At 32.7% G+C, this 24,664-nt stretch overlaps 3 protein-coding genes across 5 annotated transcripts; 2 read left to right on the top strand and 1 right to left on the bottom strand.

Annotated features, from left to right (window-relative positions):
• Positions 1-205: 205 nt before the first annotated feature.
• On the top strand, positions 206-6,281 carry LOC106758526 (LEAF RUST 10 DISEASE-RESISTANCE LOCUS RECEPTOR-LIKE PROTEIN KINASE-like 1.3). The gene is made up of 4 exons (XM_014641443.2): positions 206-758; positions 4,649-4,678; positions 4,775-5,062; positions 5,222-6,281. The coding sequence occupies exons 1-4, from the start codon at positions 206-208 to the stop codon at positions 6,109-6,111; spliced, it is 1,761 nt and encodes a 586-aa protein (XP_014496929.1). The 3' UTR covers positions 6,112-6,281.
• Positions 6,282-9,692: 3,411 nt separating this feature from the next.
• On the top strand, positions 9,693-10,355 carry LOC106759022. The gene has a single exon (XM_014642036.2). It carries the CDS (start codon positions 9,833-9,835, stop codon positions 10,289-10,291), a length of 459 nt encoding a protein of 152 aa, XP_014497522.1. The 5' UTR covers positions 9,693-9,832; the 3' UTR covers positions 10,292-10,355.
• Positions 10,356-13,580: 3,225 nt separating this feature from the next.
• On the bottom strand, positions 13,581-19,374 carry LOC106758085 (chloroplastic group IIA intron splicing facilitator CRS1, chloroplastic). Of its 3 annotated transcripts, none has more exons than XM_022780112.1 (9): positions 18,635-19,374; positions 17,542-18,037; positions 16,454-16,584; positions 15,623-15,973; positions 15,386-15,542; positions 14,414-14,706; positions 14,233-14,292; positions 13,905-14,081; positions 13,581-13,804 (listed from the first exon to the last, which is right to left on the bottom strand). In XM_022780112.1, exons 1-8 carry the CDS (start codon positions 19,283-19,285, stop codon positions 14,007-14,009), a joined length of 2,214 nt encoding a protein of 737 aa, XP_022635833.1. In that variant the 5' UTR covers positions 19,286-19,374; the 3' UTR covers positions 13,581-13,804; positions 13,905-14,006. The 3 variants fall into 3 exon arrangements, with proteins under 3 accessions (XP_022635833.1, XP_014496484.1, XP_014496483.1); XM_014640998.2 differs by having other exon boundaries at positions 13,930-14,081; positions 18,578-19,374; XM_014640997.2 differs by having other exon boundaries at positions 13,582-13,804; positions 18,578-19,374.
• Between the last annotated feature and the right edge of the window lie 5,290 nt (positions 19,375-24,664).

Genomic DNA, 24,664 nt, shown 5'->3' on the forward strand with positions numbered 1-24,664 from the left:
AATGGCTTCCCACAGTGTTAATCTCCCTCTTATCACTATACTTCATCACTCAATTATCTTCCTCCTACTCTTTAAGATACCTTCATGCTTAAGCTCCAACCATACTTACAGCAATTGCGCTAATCTGATGAGTTGTGGCAATATAAGAAACATCAGTTTTCCATTCTGGGGAGGGAACCGCCCAAAAGAGTGTGGCCACCCTCTGATGGAACTCATCTGCGAAAACGAGATCAGCTACATAACCATTAACGATGTCAAGTACCAGGTTTGGAATGCCAACCCAGATAGCCATACTTTGAAAATCACCAGACAAGATTACTCGATAGACTTATGCCAGCCAGAACAAGTCAGCACCAGCCTTGACACTCAGCTCTACGTTTACGAGTCACACTATAAGAATCTTACCCTTTCCTATGGTTGCACTCCTTCAGACTTTTTGCCTCTCACNTATATTCCTTGTAACGGAACTACTTCTGGGGAAACCGTTTATTCTCAGTTTGGATCATTTTCTCCCGTGTCTTGCAAAACAAGTGTGGTTGTTCCGGTTCCTCTTTCATTTCAGGAGATTAATAATTTCTTCCAAGTATACCGGNCAATCAAAGAAGGGTTTGTGGTGAGATGGATAATAGGTGTTGAAGAATGTGACAAGTGCGAAAACTCAGGTGGAGAATGCGGTTTTGAAGGTTCTTCACAGCAAACTTGTTACTGCAGAGATGGACCTTGTCCTAATTTCTCACAAGATAGCGAAGCATCTTCAGGTACGCCTATGTTTATTCAAAATTAAATTTTTCTGCTTTTTGTTTGACGATTTGCCATGCATGTGTCTCTTTTCCTTAACCAACATATTTCAAAGCAGTTCCTCTTAAAAAAAATCTGTGAAACGCACAAATGATTTATTGAATAATTTATTATAATTATTTAATCTTGGTACTCTTTAAATAAATATGAATAAAACTTTAAATCAAATATAAATAATAAAAACTAAAAATAGAATATAATTGACTTAAAATAAAAATAACTACACTTAATTTATCTTTATCTTATATCAACAAAATAAAATATTACACCTAAATAAAAATCAAAATTATCTATTCTTATTTTATTTTTTTTAAAATTAAATTAAATATTACTATATCCAAACTAATAAAATAAAATAAGATTCAAACAAAATTATTAACAAATCTTTAAAATTTAAGTTTATGTCAACGTAACTCTACAATAAACTTAAATTTTTTATTCTTTGTTTGACTTTTCATGTGTATCATTACATAGAATTTCTTTCTTTCAATTAGATTTGAATTATTTTTTCTTATGATCTTCCTTTCTTTTATCTTAAAAAAACTCTCTAATGTTTTGATTGACTTTTCCTTGACATTTTTTGATTTGTTCTTTGATTTGTTTCTCTTCTCAATAACCTTGTTGCCACCATGGTCTATTGCGATAGGAGCTATGTCACAATGATGGTAGTTCTTCATGTTGAAATTCTTCACTTTTTATTGAGAGATCCATTTTAGTTTCTGTACACATTGTATCTCATCATCTTTTTCTTTAAGTTTCTTATCCAGATTCGCCACCCTCATCATCTAAGACTTTTGAAATTTCTATCGAGCTTTTTATAGTTGTCAAGTTAACCCATTTGATAGGATTTAGTCCTCGTAGGAGTAAAAAAAACCATAAAATCAAAAAGATCATTTACTAAAAAAACTCGTAAAGAAAACCGAGGTTTTTATGTTACAGAAACAGAGAGAAACAAATTTTTTGTTAAAAAAAACATATACAAAAACATAAAAGAAACAGAGAATTCTGCAGTGTTTGTCACCTGCATAATTATAAACTGGCAGGGCCAAACTGCCAACCAAGGTCTCTATGATCCTTTCAAATTCATAGGTGCCCAATGTTTTGAGGTGTCGTACATGCTCCGTTGGGACCGATGGAGTAGACCAATCAGGCGTTGTTATCTCTTCATCTCAATGTCTTCACCCTCATACTCCCATGATAACCAAAACACTTTAATAATCAAGGACACAACATGATGGTTCAACATTCAATACTATAGTTTAAGTACTTACTATTAAGCATGCAATTAACTTCACACAGAAGAATATCAATCATAAAACCACTACAATAGAAGGAAAAAGACGTCTCAACCAATTTAATATCAATTAAACTGCATCATGATTTTAAAGTCAAGCAAAATAGGTACACTAGAGTCTAACCTATTAGGTATAAGCTTGATATAGACTTAAAAAATGGTGATTTTTTTAAAGGACATTATCTCCCACTCATATTCTGAGAGAACAAAGTATATATCAATAAAAAATGAACTCATGCATACTATTCCAAGAGAAAAAAAAATAATTGAACCAATTGCAAAAAAACAAGAAAAGTAAGCTAGAGACACCTTTCTTAGCATCCTTTTTGCAAGTATGTGATAATGACGCTGCCATAACAGCAAACAAAACAAAATGAACTTTAGTCACTACAATTGACGATCACAAACTTTCTGCTAACATATACTTCAAATATAACACTAGCAGACTTTCTAAATTGATCATGTCCAAAGATGTATAAATATAAGAACTATGTATTTTAACAGTGTCAAGAAAAGAAAATATATTGTGCTTCAAGTAATTTTTATTATAACTCTCCAGTATTATGTTAGAAACTGGCAGTGTGTGAGTGAATACCAAACTGCCTCACTATACACTAAAAATAAGTATGCAACATTAGTCTTGACAATCTATAATACTGTATAAGGAAGGAATGTTTTAGCCTGACTTAAACCAAAAAGATGTTATCTCCAATTTCAACTTTTTACATAAAAGTGGAACTTTAATAAATTGATTTTGTTTTTCTGTAAAAATAATGTAGATTTAACATCATAATTCATAAAATTGAGGTGTTTGTCATAGTTATCTGACAAGCAGATAAAGGAACTATATCATGGTTAATCACTATGAAGATTTTAACCAAAAATATATTAGTAAATTGACTCATATTAGGAGACCTGGGCTTCAGAGGACCAAAACATTTTTACAAAACAGGAAGAGCCAAGAGCTTCATGAAACAAGACTAAATCCATTTGAACCAAATATAGATAGAAATTTGATAGAGATCTCACAATTAACCAGAAATTGGAACAAATCCCAAAGTCAATTAGGTGAATGAAAACAAAAACTGTAGAAAATAAGCCCGGAAGGTGAAAACAGAGTGAATACAATTTCCCATGGTTTTAAACAATGGTAAAATCCACAATTTCAGTGGAAATTGCAGTCGCAATGTAAAAAAAGGATGAAGAAATTTCGTCTATAACAGCCATATAGAGCCATGCAATTCGTAAACAGACAGCTATAAGCATGAATTCAGCTACTTGAAAATTTCAAATCCACTTAGCAGGTATCTTATTTCTTTTGTTAATCAAAAGAAGTAAATACAAACTTATGTTAATCATTTCTTAAAAAGAAATTATCTGTTTCTTTAGAAAAAGTAGAAAATAATTTGCTTTTAAAATAAGTAATTTAGAGAAACAAATAAAAAGACAAAAATCTGATTAACAATAAACTTAAACAAACTCACCCAAATCATATGACACAACAAAATAAAATAAAGAGAAATGACAAGCTGCATAGATTATATCCAAAAGCAAGAACAGAACATGCAGAAGTGAAATGGGTGACAGAAAGAATATATTACCCTGGCGTTAGAGTAGAAGCCAGAACTGTACCGGTAGTGGACATGGCTATGTCTACCTTCTCTGTCTTTTTCGTCCTACACAAAAAGAAAAGATTTTCACAATGCTAAAACACAAAGAAAGAACATGTAATCACTTTTTTGATGAATATCAAAAAGAAAGAAAGAATATCAGCTTTTCGTTCGGTTCATTCTCTCTTTAACTGCTATTTTCTCCTCCTCTCTTGATTCCCTTTCGTCACCTATTTTCACTGTGTTTGGTTCCACAACAAACAAGCATCTCAGATGTAATTTTTAAGAAGCTAAAAGTTATATAGTGTATTTGATTTGGTATCAGAAAACTTGGTGAATATACAAAGCACGATGAAATTACCATAAAAGCAAATACTTACTACTTTAAAAAATCATGGTGAGTTCAAACTCACCTTGTAACCAAACATGAAAATAGTTTCCATGTCTCAAGTGTGATTCCTTACTTTTTAATTGATTGTTAACAATTATCAGGGGTTGAACTAGAACTCATTTCGAAAATTGATTCTGTAAAATTGATTTTAAAACAAAGAACATTGTATTTACGTGTTGACATCTAAAGCAGTAAATAGTAAAAAAACCAACACAAAAACTTTACAATTAATTATGACTTTGTAAAACATATTCAAATCTATAAATAATTACTTAAATTATTTAGCTAGTATTTTAAAGTGATTTTAGATATCTGAGATGAATCAGGTGCCACTAAAGTGTGTAAAACTCTCAATTTTCATTCTTTTTTGGTGAAAAGTCTGGCTATGCGTCTTTTCCTGCAACTTAATTCGCATTTATAGTTACAGGATTCCACTGTTCACCGAATCGCTTAAGAGAGAAATTGAGGCTTTATTAGCTTTCCGTGTTGACTACCTTTCCTTTTCATCCCTCTGATCCTTTGTTTTGACATCTTATTTGTTTTGGAATATTGCAGGTAAACGCAAGAACGTAGATGTAGCAATAGGTAACTTTCATTTTGTTAATTTAATAGTACATACTTTAAGTGCTTCCTTTTTGTTTATAGAATTGTACTGATGTCTACTATTGGTACTGTTATCAGGCGCTACTGTAGGAGGAGTTGCAGCCCTTGTTGTCATTCTTGGATGTGTGTGCTTTATTGCAAGGAGTGTGGAGATATTCATAGTTCCAACTTCAAGTGGAGACACTTTTGCATCAACTACTATCACGTCTCAAATTCTATCTTCTTACCAATCTTCCAAGCCTGATCCAGTAGCCAGGACTTTCTTTGGTATCCAGGTCTTTACCTGTGAGGAACTGGAGGAAGCTACCAAAAACTTTGATGCTTCTAGAGAACTTGGTAAGGGAGGTTTTGGCACTGTTTACAAAGGTAACAAAATAACTTACATGTCCACGATGCACAAATACAATTCATCTGTCACATACCATATGTTTATGATACAATGATATAATTATTCTAAAGATGTATAGAATATGATACCGGGAAAGATATCTGTTTTTCTTTAACAATCTCATATTTGTTAAACAGGTGAACTCAAAGATGGACGTACGGTTGCAGTGAAACGCCATGATGAAAGCAACTCTAAGCGTATTATGCAGTTCATGAATGAGGTTCAGATTCTAGGCCGCTTAAGGCACAAGAACCTTGTGACACTCTTTGGATGCACCTCTAAACATAGCAGAGAACTTCTCCTTGTCTACGAATTCATACCTAATGGAACAGTGGCTTATCATCTTCAAGGAAGAGGCTCAAAATCAACTTTACTCCCTTGGCCTATAAGATTGAACATTGCTGTTGAAACGGCTGAGGCTCTACTCTACCTACATGCAAACGATGTCATACACCGCGATGTTAAAACCAGCAACATTCTCTTGGATGATCAATTTTGCGTCAAGGTTGCTGATTTTGGTCTCTTAAGGGCTTTCCCCACTGATGTCACTCATGTGTCAACAGCTCCACAAGGAACACCAGGTTATGTTGACCCTGAGTATCACAAGTGCTACCATCTCACTGATAAAAGTGATGTTTACAGCTTTGGAGTGGTTTTGGTTGAGCTTATATCATCATTGCGAGCTGTGGACTTCAATAGGAATGGCAGTGATGTGAACTTGTCATACATGGCTTTAAGAAAAATTCAAAACCAGGAACTGCATGAATTGGTTGATCCTTATCTTGGGTTTGAGAAGAATCCTACTATGAGGATAATTATAACAGCAGTGGCAGCATTGGCCTTTAGGTGTTTGCAACAGGAAAGAGTTTTGAGACCATGCATGGATGAGGTGGTGGAGATCTTACGAGGAATCAAGAGTGATGAGCTTGGTGCGAGGGAAGAGACAGAAATATTGACTCATGAAGTTATACTTTCGAAGACGGCTTATTTTCCTGATTCAATAGATTCACTTGTTGACGATTGTTAGCGGCTCCTCTGTATCTAATTCCTTATAGTTTTAAATTTTTAATTTTTCTTTTGGTGAAAATCTAATTAGATAGTGAAACTTGTGTACTTGTATCAAAATTTCAGTGAGCTAGTTTAGAAGTCATAACCTTCCCATGTATTTTCTCTAAAAGCTTTTGGTTTGAACTTTTATTCCGGGCTTGTATGTTATTATGATGATGAGAAGGTGAATTCACTTTTGATTCAAAAGATGTAATATGCATATGGGTCAGAGAAATACATTTATATTCATATATATGTTATTTAAATATTTTCGTGTGTTTGGAGCTAAGATGTATTTTTTGAAAAGCACTGCGATACTCGTACAAGATTTGTACAATATTATGTATCTACCCATTTTTATGGCATTATTTGTCACATTTTATTTTATTTTATTTTAATTTTGTCCTTATTGTATACATTGTGATAGGAACATTTGTATATAACGTTATGTAACTGCTTAACTACAATGGCTAGAAACACGTTATTTTTAGCTTAGTTTGTGTGTGAAGTTGTATTTAAATACATGTTCTGATAAGAGTCTTCTACCAGTATATCAAGTCTTATAGTTTCTGATAATATCCACATGCATAAATGTTCACTAAAAGGTTAGAGTCCATTGAATTACCTTCAGACAGGGTGAGAGGAAGAAGCATTATTATTTTTAGTATCATCTGTTGGATTTGGATTACTCCTGTTATTCTGTTATGCTGTCTCGTGTTACCTTGCATGGTCAGAGACAGAATAATTAGTTCTATGTATAGACTCTACTCCGCACAAATGATACATGGCATGTATTACCTACAGTAATTAGTTTGTCCTATATCATTCTATAGAGAAAACATGAGGGCCTTTATGTTCCCTCCCACAACTGTGGAGAAAAATGAGAAAAAAAAAATGAATATTATAAACAAATAATATAAGTATTGTAATTATTTGTAAAATGTTTTTAATACCGCATCGACCAGAGATAATAAAATATGAAATATATAGTCACTTTAGGATTTTACAGTTGATCACTATTTTTACAATAAACACCAAAATGAATGAATGATTGGAGTTAGAGTGGACCACTGGCACTGCCTTTGGTTCACTGCTTTTCAAGCAGTGTTCCAAAATCTACCACAAACACAATTTCCACTGTAATATCTTAAGGTTAGTATTATAAAAAAAAAAAATAACAAAACACCTTGTATTCTTAATAAAAATATATTATAATTATATATACAGGAAGAGAGAGATCGGAAAATTGTATACTTTTACTAATAGCAAAATATAAAATTAACCAAACAACTCATCGATTGAAAGTTCTGTGGATTATATTAAGTTAATAAATGTTCATAAAGACAAAAATTCGATTGATAGTATATTGCATCAATTTGTTTCAACGGGCATAAAGTGTCTTTTTATAGATGACATGCCAACAAAAAAACAATTTAAAGTATACCAAGAAATATTTCATTTTAAGAGATTTATGAATTTAGATTGATTGATTTTATATTTTATGGAAAATCATTAAATTTTGTACTTATAAAAAAAACAAATTATATGATATAGGTATGGATACTCAAGCTTATAACGAAATAAAGATTCATATAAATATCCAAGTAATTAAACACTGATTAAAGATTAAGGTCGGTAAATAATGAAGTGATTTAAACGCTAATTAAAAAGTATGGTCATTAAGTCATGAAGTGAATATTTAAACCGAATTAAAGTTTTTATATTAAAACTGTAACTTGTTCTCTTTAATACACTAAATATAAAATATATTAATACTTATTATAGTAAGGTGACTATTTATCTTTTTTTCATCAATTTTTATATTTTTAAATTATACAAAATTTACTTGTTTATTTAGATTAGTGTATATATAACTTAATCTTATGAAATTAATTTATAAGATAATTTTTATATTTATTTATATATTACAAATAAATTAAGTTTACTTCAATAAATTAAGTTTAAAGATCTCCTTTTAATTTGGTATTAAAGTAATCTAAAGTTCATCCGAATAAGATTTATTATTTATTGGCTTTATCATATCACTTATTATTGGATTATCATTTATATCTAATTCAACGTTTGAGATATATATGTTTAAACGTGGAGAAAATATATTATAAATTTTATATTGACTATAAATAATAAAATGAATTTACAATAAAAGTGAGAAATCCAAGCTAGCTTGTTCCATTTTAAATCGACTAGGTTAGTCCATCTCTAATAACATCTACCCAAAAGCATACAAACTAGTCCACATAAAATTTGCTTACTTTATTAATTTTTTTATTTTTATTAACCAACATAGTTCATTAGGTTGAAAGAAGAAAAAAGAAATATAATTCAAGCATAACCAATAAAATATTCCTTAAAAATATCATCGTTATACTTTTTGAATCTTGATTTTTCCTCTTGTGATTATTAAGAATTTTATATTGAAATGATGAGTATTATTAACAATAATGGTTAAGTTCATGCATTTATTGTAAATGCTTAATTAATAATCCTTATACTTATATACACATAATGGTTAAAAAAAAAAAACTCTTGTTACATCATGAAATTTTTGTCTTTCTATTTAATATTAAAAACATAATATTTTTTTAATTTAAATTTATATGGACAATGCGGACCGTCTTACTCTGTCGTTAGCCTACGCAAACTATAGATTAAGACAATCCAAAATAGATAAACATATTCAAAAACTTAGTTCACTTCGCACTTTTTATTTTTTATTATTGTGGACATCTGCCTTATATTGTGATAGGCTAAGTAAATCACACTTTTTAAATTGATTTTGCAGTTTAAAGTTTCATTCTTAAAATATTTATAATGTATATATCTAAGGTTTTAGATTACTTAAGAAAATATACATATTTTTGTTAGATCATCAATCTTCCCTAGATTTGTTGATGAAACCATACACATAAAATTGATTTCCCTCCAAGTTTACTTTATAAAGGCATAATTGCAACCTAAGCAACCAAATCATGCTGACCCAAAAGAAAGTAACCAGATCAGCCGTAGCTTATTCTTCCGAAATTGGTGACTCTATGTCAAACTTGCACTTCAATGAATTGGACTTTTTCTTCTGTTTTGGATGCATTAATTGATCCATGCCCATATTTCTTCTGATCTTTCTGGTCTTCTTTGCTACACCATTTCTCATCAACACATCTCAATCTCATAAATGTAAATCACACTTAATTTATCAAACATATATACAAATATGAAAGAGATATTAAATGAGAAAGTTATTTCACACAACTTCTTCAATTTATATTCTGCTTTTAATTGACTTTGATGTTCATCATTATGTAAAAATAATCATTTTTTATTGAAAGAATCCCTTCTATATGTTTAAGAGCCTTAGAAAAATATAAACACACATTAAATTTGTTTTCATTAAAAAAAAATAGTTAAAATTGCATGTGTGATATAGTTTGAGAAGAAATTTAAAGCATTTTGAATTGGACTTAGGAAAATGAAAAGAAGAATAAAAAATAAAAGTTGAATAGTAATGAGAAAGAGCATTAGGAGTATTGTGAAGTAGTAGAATTTGGGGCGTAGAAAAAAAAAAAGGCAGCTTTTATATTCCCCGATAAAGCACTCTTCCGATCCCTTTCCTTTCTCAGTCTAATCAATCTCTTTCTCTCTCTTCTCTCAGATCTCACTCTCTCTTTCTCTCTCCTCACTTCTCAATGCACAAATTCAAGTTTCTCGCCACCCAATGTGCCGTCGCCGGCAGTCCCACCCGCAGTCCAACAACCAGCCCTGTCATCCACCTGCGCCGCCGCAAGACCCTCCGCATGTTCCTCGCCCGACGCCGATTCCATCCCCCGCCGCAAGATCCCCCGCCCCTCCCCGAGGCCCGCGTCCGCCACAAGCTCAAGGACCTCTTCGTCTCCTCACCGCCGCCACCCCTTAACGAAGACAAAACAATCTTCCATCAACAGCAACAACAGCAAATAAAAGAAGAAGAAGAAGAAAACAAGGATCAGCCTGTCGAACTCATCCCTAACTCCGCCCTGAGCCTCCGCCTCCGCACCGGATCTCCCTTCCGGCGCTCCGCCGCAGCTCTCCGCCCGGTATCCTCCGTCTTCCGCTACCGGTTGCTGAGAAGAGCGTGGCGGCCGGTGCTTGTCACCATCCCTGAATAGTACCACTCATACTTTCTCTGTCATGACTGTACGGATTAATTCAATTCCTCAATTTTATTTTTTATTTATTCTATTATTTTCAATTCTTCCACAGATAACATAATAACATTATAATTTTCATACAAAAAAGATATAATATTAAACAGAACTTTAATTGCTAACATGCGCCGAGTGCGGAGTGCGCTTCTGGTAAAGCCGCGAAGGGAGTAAGTGATCAATGTAACTAACACCACGCGGCAACGGTTATGATGCGACGTCGTATACGTATTTTAGTATCGTACTTTTCCACGAATATTTTATTCTCACCACACGCCAATTAATTTCGGAATTATTCACCAAAACATGTATTAATGGTTAACACTGCGATAAAATAACATTTTTTGGACATTAGTTACAGTTATGTTATATGAATTTTATAATCCAATTTGAAGTTATTATTTATCGATTTGACATGATTTGTAAATAATATGGAAACTAGGGTTCTTATTTTTGTGCTTATTAGAATGGATATAGAAGGAGAGTGATGAGATATAAGTGGCTGTAAGAAAAAGACCGTGATACTTTCCTACAAGTGTGTCTCTATTCGCAGCTTCCCATGTGTTTCTGCTAAAAGTTGGATTCTTATCATCGACGGTCTTCTGTTTTTGTCCTGTCTCGCTGATCAAAAGAGCTTTTGTTTTGTTGTAACACTTAAGCAATGCTTGGTGTTAGAGAATGTAAAAAAGAATGATATTTTCCTGATGTAGCAAAGTTGTTGTGATGTTGGTTCTATATTTTTAATGAAATACATATAGATGTTTTGGTTGGTCTTTTTAGTATGCTTAAAAAGGTAGCAATAATAATACATTAGACTAGTGTCCGAACTAAATTATGCAAGGATAATGCACATTCCTTTGTACTTGTCTAGGGTTTATACTCTCTTCTGATAAGGTAGGCCCTATGTACTCATTGCGTAACGTGTGTACTGTAACAGGTGTACTTTTTTAAACTTTAATTATAGTGTGGGGAAGCAATGATTCTAGCTAGAGATTTGAGATCTAACAAGTATTAAGGGCTTAATTATCCGTGTGTTGATGATTTGTCTGTGTTGCATAGGGAATAGAGTGCCAGTGAAAATGACAAACAGTTTTGTATTTGTTTAAAGCTTGAAGGAATCTTGGTGTTTGAGTGACCCATTTTTGAGCCATTTTGTTTGTATTATCTTGTTGAAGTGACCTAAAAAGGGTGGATTGCTGTGCTCCCTAACATCCCGTTTAGTATCTAAACAGCCCCACCATGCCACTATTGAGGGCATCTTTTTCCCTTATTGTTGCTGACTGAAGTTGTTAGTGATCTTAGCAATCTAAAAACGCATAACTCAAAAAGAAAAATGAGTGAACTATATGTCCATACAAATCCATATAATGATCGCTCAATCGAACATTATTATAGATCAAATCAACTCTCCTAACAGTTAATAGCTCTAAACATCAAACATCGACTCAAATCAAGATTACTAATAAGTGTTATTTAATAGATAATAGATAGATTATAATTAAACGTAATTAAAATTTTACTAATCTCATATCTATTAAAAAAATTATAAATAAAAGTCAAAGATAAAAAGATAAATAAATATATTTACTGTAAATTTAAGACTTTATTATGATCTAATCAGAATTGTTTAACAGATAGATCTAGACAAATTAGAATAATGAAGATAGTCAATCCTGTATCCGAAACAATGAATTAATAAAACATAACTAAAGGTTGATGCAAATAAGAAAGGTTTTTGTATTTACAGAGAGAAAAAGATGTGTAAATTGGGTTGTTGCTTTGGCTTGAAGTATAGGTGGTGGTGTGAAATTCATTTGGACACGTTAGGAGGAATCTCTCTCCCACTAGCTGTTCACAACAAAACCATATGACAACGAAAACAACACTTCTGCTGCTAAAAACGTTTGACTCAAATGTTTCTTCAGTAACAATTTTCACTTTTGAGTTTTTTCTGTTTCAATAATAACACGTGGCAAAAAATCGCACCGTATATTGTTTTCAGTCATTGATATAATTGTTATCGTACCTCACATGTCACTTTGATTGAAGATTTTACATCAGACTATGGTCACATTTAGACCTAAATTTAATATTCGACTATTTAACTATTACGATAATTTGAATAATTTTTATAATTAATTTTAAGATGAAAACATATAGTAATAGTTTATAAGAAGAAGAAAAAGTTGATCAGTGGTGATGTGATGATTCACTTTATAGTTTGAGTCAAATATGTAAGTTAGAGTTAGAAAATGTGATATAAGATGAAAGCAACTCTTAACGGAAAGCAAATTATCATATCATACTTTTGCTTTGTTGGGTTGCATTGGAAGACACATACTTTTTAAATCAGACTACCAAAATTAAATGTAAGTGTAATATTGAGTGCAAATAAAAAAATTAAGTAATATAAAAAAATTTATACATTTATTATATTAAAATTCTGGATTCATTATTATTAATATCCCACTTTAGTTGAATTAATCTTTTTTTTTATGGTTGTTACAACTCATAATTACTTTTTACCTAATGCTTTGACCAAACTCATCAAAGTTGAAGAATATATATATACGTGGGATTCTCTTATTCTTTGCTCCCTAGCACAACCTATGACCTATGCTTGTTGCCAAAGGTTTCCTTTTTGTATTTTTTTTCTTTTTTTTTGCACTTTCTCCATAAAAATTGATAAAAGAACTGCTTGCAAAGTTAACGAAGTTAAAGATAGGAAATTAATGGATTATCATTATTATTAATTAGTATTTTAATTCTGTATTTTTTTTTTAACTTTTATATTTTTCAACAATTTTATCCTCCTTATCAAAAAGCTCGTTTGAAAAGATATTAGAAAACTTATTTTAGAATTTTTGTTTTGAAAATATTCTTCAAGAAAACATCTCATATATTTTGGAAAGCTTATTCTAAAATTCATTCAAAAAATATAATTCTAAAATCTACTTTCTATAAATTTTGTTTCGGAAATTACATTCTATTACAGGTAATCCAGAAGTCACTTTTATAAAGGGAAAAACAGCATTTTAAAAATTACGAGGAGCGGTTAGAAGTTATGGAGGTGTTAGAAGAAAAGGCCTACAGCTTGGCCCAAAAAAAAACCCCTCGGACTGTAGCATCTATCCAGTAAGCCCAACTCAATAAAGGTTTAATTAAAGAAGCGTTCTAAAGGGCCACATACAACTTCCTTTGGCCCACTTCTTCCTTCATCTATATATTTAATTTCTTATTTATTTCCAAATATAAATGTAATTTTACATTCTAAGGATTGCAAACAAGAATATAATCTCAATATATTTATCATTATTGAGATTTTCCAGTTTAATTTAATTAAAAATAATTATAAATTTGACTCTTAAATTAAAAAAAAATACAATTGATATTCTTTTACCTCTTTACATTTGGGTATGAGATTTCCTCCATGAGATTGCTGTTTCAATGATTTCCTCCATGTGCTGCTTTAGTTCTCTGGAGAGGAAGTTCACATAACCAATTAATTAAACAAGCAACAGTTTGAACAACTGAACTCAAATGAAAATTTTTCACAAAACTTCAGTGGAAAGCTTACTTGCAAAACATGTTTTTATTCTTACAAATGCTTGTTGACTTTCTCATATGTCTCCTCCACCATCAATGAGCAGGCTACTAGAGAGAGGTTGTAACATGATAATCATATTTCATGTACATGCATGTATTGATTTTCAGATTCTCTCATCACAATTTCCTTTCTCTGATGCAGGTCTGCCTACAATTACAAAAAACAATCTCAGTTACACAGCATAGCAGATAAAGTCTAAGTTTTCTGGTAAAATGTAAAAGACACTTAGAAATACTTGTTATTTGTTGATATTGATATACATGAATGCCAGTTTCAAGCATAGATTGTTGATATTTACCAGTTTCAGCTCTAACTCAGAGATTGTCTGCTCTTTCTGACGAGCAAAAAACTTAAACGACTGAAACAGGATTAAGAGAAAATCAGTCTTGAATGGCAAATAAAAACCAATGGAAAGTACAAATAAAAGAATTGGATATGAACTATGCCTACAATGGATGCAAGAGAAGGCAGTCACTTACTCCATTTCTTTGCATTTCAAGAGATCTACGCAATGCTTCTCTTTTAGTTAGAAGATTTTTTGCTAACTTTACTGACGGTCGACTATAGTTTTTTCCACGGTATATAATAATAGCATGGCCCTGTTTCAGTTTATCAATTGAAACTAAAATTCCACCACTTTCTGTCTCCAGCAATTTTGCAGTGTTTATGACCTGACTGAATAGTTTCTGCATCGTAATGACCTTCACCACTTCTCTGTGTTTCCAATGTTGATGCAGGCCTTCCAATACACCATCAAAGATTCCTCGTCTTCCTGCATTCATTTATCAATGTAAATTCTCAGATCAGGAAAAGTTTAATGCAGCTTTTCCAACTAAAGAGACATCAGTGTTTACTAATACTTATGATCACAGCATTTCAGAAATTATCAATTAATTATAAAATTGGAACTAAGATTATCCTTTCCTACTAGGTATCCATTTAGGTGTTATTGAGGTTTTTATTGTGATTTAACCCCATTGAGAAAAATAATATTTTTTTCTTAAAAAAGTGAAATTTAAATTTAATTTAATCTCACGAAACCGATTTAATAAGATAAAGTTTATATGCACTTATATCATGGGGAGAGGATTGTCTCACCCAAGACTAAATGTTTAGAATTTAGATCATTGAGTTTACAGGATTGAACATTTTCCTATGGCCTAAGATCAATAGTAGATAGGCATCAATACGAAATGAAACAAAGCCTAATTCAACCCCAAAAGCTACCATATGGGGAGAGGGTTATAAGGAGTACTTTGAGTAACTGATATGGAACATCTTAACAATTGGTTTACTCAGCAATAAAGAATAAAAAGATAGCTAAAAAAAGAAAAAAAAAAAAAGCAAGTCATGTAAACACAAGAATGCTGAAAGAAAAAATGTAGGGAAAAGAATGAAGAGTCTGTAAATGTGTATATCTAATCAAAATTATAGAAGTGGAATTTCTATACCAAGCAGTAAGCAACTGTGCATCTTCAATCCAATCTTTCTAAAACATTCCCTCTCTTCATCTGTCATTATTTCCAAATCAGTATCCTGCTCACTAGGTGTCCATGCAGCATTTAACTTTGATAATTCCTTCCCTGATTTCTCTATTTTCTTGTTCAGCTGTAGAATCCACAAAATTAATTAAAGAGTATCGATATATGAAAAATGCAAAAGGAAAACTTCAATTAACTACATCTTACAACTAATGCTTTGTATTTTTTCTCTTTCAATTCCTTCTCCAATCTACATATTTCTGCTTCCAGTTGAATGTTTAACTCTTTGTTTCGATTTTTTGTATCCTCAAACTTTGTTTGAATTTTCTTGAATTCTGTTAAAGTTCCACTTGTACTGGTGTCTTGTTGGACTTCATCAATAGGAGAAAAGGCTTCAAGTGCTTTCATTCGTGCAACTTCTTCATGAAATTGGCAACTTTTAAGCTCCGATTCTCTGTTTTCTACCAAAGCTGCAACTCTTTTTGGAAGGAAATCATTTCCCCTATAGAGTATTATGTAAAATTTGTTTCGCAACAACAAAACTCCTCCAGTGAGACGCTGCATTAAATATATAAAATATTTACACATGTTTACGGGTGCATATACCAAAACCATTACAAGAACTACACAAGCTACAAAAGACAGGCCAAGTGGCCAACTCGACCAGCATTGCATATTAGACAGAGAGCATATATTGAAACTAATCTGGAAAAATATGGTTGGTGCAACAAGTGATTTTTTCTTCCAGTTGGCATTGTGAACTTCTCATTCTCAGTTTAATAGTAGGCCATTGCATTGTAGTGACTTACACACCCATTCTTGTATTATCAGACTACATTTCAAGATAGGACAACCAAAGCAACAAGTTCTTCCCCAAAAAGTGAGTCAGGATAATCGTTTAGCAGTCTCCATCTCAACACAACACGAAAAAGTCTCACTCACATACAAAATACTATTGATGAAATCTACACCTAAGGTTTAGTATGTCTTGCATTGCATCTCACATACAGGGGACACTCAAATTTCTGGCAAACCTACCTTTAGTTCATTGGCCATCATTTCATTGTTGGTGTTTGGAATCCCATACTTGATAGCAATTTTCGCTATAAGACTCTTCTCCCACAACTTTAGGATAGCAGCAGCTAATCCCTTGAGTCCTTTGTTCCTTCCTTCATATAAAAGAGACACAAATATTTAATTAACTTCATGCATATGACTTCTACGAAAATAGCTCTGCTTGGCAATTGCTTATTGAAGCTAACATTAATTTACATTTAATTGAAATGGATACTGCTTGACCATGTATATGTAGTGGATAAATATTGCATCAAGAACTCAGCCCCATCCAAGTATGATATTGCTTTCTAAACTGATACCATTGAGTTGAGGTCATAAGATTAATACATAAGAACTAGTACCAATTGTGGCAACTGACACTGAATTGTGTATGTAGTGATTTCGAAGAATACCAGCCAACAGACTCCTTGCATAACGAAACAAGTATAAAATAAGTCATAGAAACAAATATGGCATGCTTGTAAAGACAAGTTTATGTCGTATGCACAACAAAATAAGTTGTTGGCTATAACCTACCTATAAGCTAGTACGTAGAAAACTATGTTTATACAATTCATTATATCTGAGGAAAGATGGATGACAGAGTTCAGAACCAGAGGAAATAAACAGTTCCGTTCAATTATGGATAGGCAAAAAATTCAGAGTTAGCCATTACAGCAAATTAGTGATACAAAGATTGCTAGCAACACACTCTTGAATATTAATAGTTGATGTGTATTGAAAACTATGGTATCATGCAAGAGACTGCTTGTATAATGTGAAACTCAAAATATTATGATTTTCAATAAATTTCAGTAAATAATGAAGAGTGTTAGAAAGTGTGTTGCCAGCATTTCTCACAATGATATACAGAGTTGAAGAGTGAAGATAGCGTGAGATAATGATGATGATGATGACAACAAGACCCAAATGGTCAAATAAGAAACCAAAGCAAATAAAAAGGATAATTATATGTTTTTCTAAGCTGAATTATCCGGGTAATTATTTTATATAAATTGAAGGAAAGTCTGGAAAATAAATTGAAGGGATAGCAAGAAGCAGGAGGGTACCGAGAACAAAATGAGTCGGTAAAGGATGAGCAAGCTTCCTGAAGTATGTTAGTTCATAATCACTTAGTTTAGCACCAGAATGAGGTGGACAGAGCCTTAATGGAGTCTGAAATCCAGGAACATCTTCAGGAAGTAAGTCAGCATCCACTGGAAATGGCTTGGGCCTCCACCAATCAATGAAGCGAGGTCCTAAGTCATCCAATAATCTATCAGTTTCCCTCTCATACAGTGACCCATTGGCAGTTTGAAAATTCATCTTTTGTACACTAGTTGATACAGAATCCTTATCCTCAGCATTGAAGTTCAGCATCTCACTCAAACTGCGGTTGGAATTAACCGAGCAAATATTACCATTGGTAACTGATTCTGCCCCACTCATTTCAGAATGATTTTTTCTTAGACTGGGATAACCTTTAGTTGTCAACTGATGATTGCATCCACGGTAAACCACAAGAAAATCCTTCTTGCTCAAAACAACTAAGCCTCCAGTCTTTGTCTATTCAAATGGGAAATGAGAATTAATGAAGTCATAAAATAACATGGAAGGATAACATGAAACATGTATAAAACATAGCAGAAATAATTATCTACATATCAGAACAGTTTGACAAATATTAGCTCTTTGCCAAAATCAATTCATACATAGCAGCATGTCTGCATTATATAGCTGTAACAAGACACTCGATATTATATTAGTCAGAGTCGAACCAGATTATATCAATTTTCAATATTGAACACCTATAAACATACTTGTAAATTTGAATCCTTATGTAAATCCCATCAAACCAAAACAAATAGCTTAACCAGCAAAGACACACTGCACAAAGTATGCATTGCATCAACAAATACAACTAGATTGTCAGCAGGCAAAAAATAACTATACACAGAGCACAACAAGGCCTTACACAACCTATCTTTCAGTCATGCACAGGTACAATACACTAAAAGTCTAACTTAATAATCCATGCCTTCAGTAATATAATTATGGCAAAGAGTTCAACAAAAGTCTACTAGTGGGATATGAACAAGCCTAAACCTCAACAATTTCTCGTGCTCTACTCATATTCTTGCATAAAGGGATATCAAATTTAACCATGGCAAGCTCACGTCTCCTCCAAATCGATTTAATTTGATCCACAACATCTTGTGTAACACCAGCTTTCTTAACCTTGATCCACGTTCTCATGCTTGCAGCTTCAATCCTCAACCTGTGAAGTAGTACCTTATCAAGAGCCAACTCTGCAGAAGTGACAGCCTTTTTCCTTTTAATTTTCTCGTAAACAAACTTAGCATCGTTCTCCCATGGCATTCTCGCCTTAGTTCTTCTAACTTCCTCATTTTCCTTCAAACTTTCCAAAACTCCTCCTAAGCTTTCAACATTGGGCGAACCAATCAGAGCCTCAGCTGAATTGTGACTGCTGCGAAGCTTCTCAACCTTCTTCACAATTTTCTTCATGGCCTTCTTCCCCCTTGCCTCTTTGCCCATCAAATCTTTATCAGAAAGTTCTTGTCTTTCCAACTTGAACTTCTTGGATTTGGGTTTGGACAGGTCAACGAGCTCGTTGGGTTGTAGAAGAAGAGGACCCTTCATCCATGGAGGAGTGGGGGCTTTGATGGGAACTTGAGAAGGGGGCTGGTGATTGTGACCATTGTCGGAACGTGGGAGCAGTGAAGAGAAAATGTGAATATGAGAATATGAATCTGAATTTGGAGGAAAACGAGGACGAAGAGAAAGAAACAGCATGGTTGAAGCTACCCACAAACACCATACGATAATTGATGAAGCTTAGCAACTGAACTCAACCTTCTTCATCAATGTTTCATTCTTGTCATTTTGATATTTTCTCACTTCCTTTTCCTTTTTTTTTTTATAATAAACTATAGTTGCATTCCTAAAGGACTACTTTCTCTATTAAATAGTTTTTAAAAAATAGGGTTAAATATTTTTTTTGTGTTTGCGATTTTGGTTTTAGTCCATTTTTAAATTATGGTACAATTTAGTCCTTTAACATTAGAAAATTTTGATTTTAGTCTTTTTTTTATCAATTTTTTTAACTTTATTTGTTGTTTCAAGCATATTTTATTATAGCATTTGGATTGTTTACAATGTTTGACACATATTTACTTCAATTTTAACTAAGAAACATATTTGAAACAACAAATAAAATTAAAAAAATTTGATAAAAAGAATTAAAATCAGAGTTTTCTAAAGTTGAAGAATTAAATTGTACCATAATTTAAGAATAAACTAAAACTAAAATTATTTCAAACTACAGTTACTAAAAACATATTTAATAAAAAAAAATATATTGAAATTTATTTTTGATATGTTAAGATGGGAACATAAATTTTTTATATTATAAATTAGTAAAATACTGTTGATGTAACTTTAACATGATTTTTTATGTATAAAATATGGAAAATGATACTTTGACAAACGAGATTTGACAAAATTTTGACACCTACTACGTGTCAGCGTGTCATTGGTTCAGCATTTTGAAAAAGAAAAAAATTTTAAATGACGTGGACGGTTGCGCGCAGGGGTAGAAAATTGGTTCAGCATCCAGTTCCCAAATTCAAATTCATTTGAAGGATTTTGAGAAGGAAACCTAGAGAGAGAGAACGAAACCCTCACGAAACCCTCCCAGCCCCGTCAGTCGTCCCCCTTGCCACCGTCCACCGGAAGTCCACCCACAGCGGCGCCGATGATCATCTTCTCCGGTCTTCCCACCGACCACCTTGGCGGCTCTTCACGTCGGTCATTCTTCCCGCAACGGCCACCGATCACCGTGACGGGCCGCTCTTGCTGTCGTGTCCTTTCGCCGGCGTTCCGTGCAACGGCCACCGATCAAAGCTCTGCCACCGATCAAAGCTCCGCCACCGATCAACGACCAAACCCTCTTGACGACTCGACCGTCGTTCGCCGTTCAACGGCCACCGGAGGTCCACCAAGAGGCGGCGCCGCCGGTCATTCTTCGCGTCTCTTCCAGCGTCAGTCGTGTCGTTTCCACCGTCGTCGCTCCACTGTTTCGAAGTATCAATGAACGCTGAAACCACTATTGACGTGGTTTTTGAAGGTTCCGCCGTTCCTTTGGCCAATCTTTGTTATTGTTTGGTGGGTTTGAGTTATTTTTAAATTTTTTTTACCATTTAGGAGATTGTGTTGTATGGATCTTATTATGATTTTTTTAGAGTTTATTTAGCGTTGCTAAGGTCATCGGAGGTACCCCTAACAAGCTCTTCAAGATGTAAAATTTCATGTCTTTCTCCGTTGGGTCGTTTGTCATTTACTTTTGTACTTTTGACATGTGAGGTGTTTTATGTTTATGTTTTTTTTAATTTTAAATTTAGGGTTGCAGAAAAGTGGTGAGGTTGTCGATTGCCNAGGTTTTAACTGTGATTTCTCATAAGCAAAAGGTCGCGTTGATGGATGCCTACAAGAACAAAAAGTACTTTCCCCTTGATCTCCGCCCNAAGAAGACCAGGGNTATTCGCAAGAGGCTTACTAAGCANCAGGTAATGCCATATGTTCTTCCTTTAATGAACTATTAACTCTATGTTACCAAAAGTATGTAGACTAATGTGAATGTTTTGTTGTTAGAGGTGAAATGTGGAAGAATCCCTTCCTATGTTGTTNGAGAGTGGGGGTCCTATTATTTTTGCTTCTCTTCCTTTGAAGCAAATGACCTCTTATAGTTATAAGGATGTACACTGACCGGTTTAAAATAATTTTTTAATTTTTTAGATAGGCATATTTATATTTTGTTAGAGGATGTATTGTTTTTGAAGTTTTCCTGTTTGATATAGCCATGCTAAGATTGTTTGTCTTTCAGAAAGGTTCTTTTATCCCGATTGAAAGTCAGCGACATTCGTACTTGTCTCTGTCAATCTTTACATACAATGCTAAGTAATTGGATCAATTTGATTTGATGTTGTCCTTTACAAATGTTATCTAATATGTTATTTGGTCCTGAATTTGTTCTTGAAACAAAATTTTAGAATATAAATTACAAATACTTGTGATTTTGAGTTTCATTGATATATATAGCTTTAGACACGAGGAAATATAACAATGATTAGGATTTGTATAAAATCTCACACATACGTGAATATTTTCATTCCCCTTTTCTTATTCTTAACGTTTATTATATTTTTCTTGTTGGATTCTCCGTCCACCTGTGGAACAATGAGTAACAAATTTTTCTGCAGGAAAATTGGGCCATAATCCTCATGGAAATAGAATCTCTCACAGGACTAATCGATGTGTTATACTACCAGAACATGCATTCAGTCTTGTATAATTGCTTACTATCCTAAATGATTTTACAAGTAGTTCACTCAAGTGAGGATATATATAACTAAATGAGTAAATAATACATGCGCTTATACTTTCATTTGATTTCAAAACATTATGTTTGCTAACTTGACTGATTGACTGCATAATTTATTTTGCATGCTTATTAAGCACTACCTAACTACCATAAACCTCTGCTTATAGGAAACTAGGTAAAGGCTCAGGAATGGGCTACAGTTCCTGGTAGCCAAGCCACCTACCTTGGCAACCTAGTTCCATGGGGCACACTACCCACCATTCTGGTAATTGAATTCCTTGTTATTTCCTTTGTGGAGCACCAAAGAAGCATGGAGAAAGACCTAGAGAAGAAGAAATACCTTAGAGGTGCTTTTGATCCTTTGGGGACTGAGGAGAAAGGAAAATATAGCTTTGGTTAAGATATGCAAATTTCAAATGAAATTTGTATTGCANGGGACGAGTAGAACGACCGTGGGACGTTTCAAAACTCGAAACTGGGGAAGGCTCATTTTCTAAACATCATAAGGTACCACTTTAATGTTTATGATTTGTAGTTGGATCAAATTATTAAAAAAACACTTTATANTGTTTTAACATTATTTTAGAGTTTATAACTTTTATGTAATTATAGTGTTAACTGTAAATCAATTAAAAAGATATCATATACAAGTAAACTTTGATATTTTAAAATTTTTCTAGATTTAAACTAAAAGAAAATAGGAAATTTGAAATTATGCTCTCAAATACTAGTTACATATTAATGACCGATCTTGTTAATTTTTTAATGCTTATGTGCTTCCGGATGAAACACATAAAACAATAATAAAGTCTGAGTCTTTAAATATTGTTTGGTACCAAGAAGGCCTATTTTCACATGTAACTCTTCAATAGCCTTTTTTTTAATTCTAGTGTGTTAAATTTCATATTAAACTTGAATTATTTTTGTTATGGATACATTGTATTTAGGAGGTATATAATATGTTATTAGAACTTTGGGAACTTGATGCTATTTCAGTATCACTTACAAGGTTTGTTATTCATTTTTCAGCTAAGTAAGTTATTCATTTTTCAGCTAAGAAATATATGTAGTAATATGGTGATTTTCTGTATCAGGAACTCAGATGATAAGGGATCTCATTCATCNAGTCGGGAGGGAGTCTAATAACATTGAACCCTAAAAGAGACATATTCAAGATTCATAATTAGAAGATTAGTGATTTTTTTACCTTAGAAAATAGGCATATTTGATGTAAATACTTATTTCACAGNGCAGTTGTTGTCTTCGGAGTAATATACGTGGACAAAAATTCTTATCAATGTATGAGTATTCATTATTCATCAATTATTATATTATTGTGTGATTGGTTATGAAGGTTTGAACATNTTTTTTTCTTTCACAGATATACGAAATCATATTCCATTATCGTGAAAAAGGATTAGGTGAATAATATTACTTCCGATCCGATTCGCAATATCAAAAATTTATTCATACTTCGTTGAATATTCATTAAAAACATTTACAAATTTATTCATGCCAATTTTTTTAAAGATGTATTAGAGATACAAGTGATGTTCATGTATTGATTATGACATTTATATCGAACTTCATCCNCAAGGAAATATTCTTTGTAAAACTCATTGTGCAGAAACAACACTGGGAGCAAAGACAAATAAGTGGGGAGTTCAGGCAAAGTTTCTGCACACAGAGGTCAACTATGAAAATGATATTGATTTTTAAGTGGACCAATTTTTTTTAAGATTTATTGAACATACAAGTGGTGTTCAAGCATTGANTATCACATTTATACCAAACCTCATGGCCAAAGAACCATTCTTTATAAAACTCATTGTGCAGAAATAACACCGGGAGCAAAGGCCAAATAAGTGGGGAGTTCAGGCAAANTTACTGCACAGAGGGGTTAACTGTGAAAATGACATTGATTTTTAGGTGAACCAATTTCTTTTTTTAAGAATTATTGGACATACAAGTGATTTTCGGGCATTGATTATCACATTTATATCAAACTCCATGACCAAGGAACCATTNTTTGTAAAACTCATTTTTGTAGAAACAACCTTGGGAGCAAAGACCAAATAAGTGGAGAGTTCAGGTAAAGTTTCTGCACACAGGGGTCGAGTGTGAGAATGACATTATTTTTAAGTGAACCAATTTTTGTTAAGACTTATTGGACATACAAGTGATTTTCAGGCATTGATTATCACATTTATATTGAACTTCATGGCCGAGGAACCATTATTTATAAAACTCATTTTACAGAAACAACCTTNGGAGCAAAGGCCGAATAAATGGAGAGTTCAGGAGAAGTTTTTGCACACAGGGATCAACTATGAAAATGACATTGATTTTTAAGTGAACCAATTTTTTTTTAAGATTTATTGGACATACAAGTGGTGTTCAGACATTGAATATCACAATTATGTTGAACTCCATGACCAATGAACCATTCTTTATAAAACTCATTGTGCAGAAACAACACTGGGAGCAAAGGCCAAATAAGTGGGAAGTTCAGGCAAAGTTTTTGCACACAAGGGTTATATGTTAAAATGACATTGATTATTAAGTAAAATAATGGTATAAATACTTTTTTTAGTTCAATTAAATTTCTATTATGATTTACATAAAAAAGACAAACTTGTGAAATTTCAACAACTTATTTACCAAATTTTTTATTAAACACTTTTTATNTATCTTTTAAGAATCAATTTAAATATTTATTCATATTTATGTTCAAATATTTAAGATCTACATGATTATATAATCAATAAAAGTTTCAAGAATTAAAAGACTGA

Source organism: Vigna radiata, chromosome 4, assembly GCF_000741045.1.
Source record: "Vigna radiata var. radiata cultivar VC1973A chromosome 4, Vradiata_ver6, whole genome shotgun sequence".
NCBI classification, from domain to species: domain Eukaryota; kingdom Viridiplantae; phylum Streptophyta; class Magnoliopsida; order Fabales; family Fabaceae; genus Vigna; species Vigna radiata.

Excerpts from the sequence above, each read along its gene's own strand:
- LOC106759022 (XM_014642036.2), top strand. The coding sequence starts at position 9,833 with ATGCACAAATTCAAGTTTCTCGCCACCCAATGTGCCGTCGCCGGCAGT.
- LOC106758085 (XM_014640998.2), bottom strand. The coding sequence starts at position 19,285 with ATGCTGTTTCTTTCTCTTCGTCCTCGTTTTCCTCCAAATTCAGATTCA. Across the intron at positions 16,585-17,541 it reads ACCGACTCATTTTGTTCTCG|GAAGGAACAAAGGACTCAAG; the intron begins GTACCCTCCTGC and ends TTTTATATGAAG. Across the intron at positions 15,974-16,453 it reads TGATGGCCAATGAACTAAAG|CGTCTCACTGGAGGAGTTTT; the intron begins GTAGGTTTGCCA and ends TATTTAATGCAG.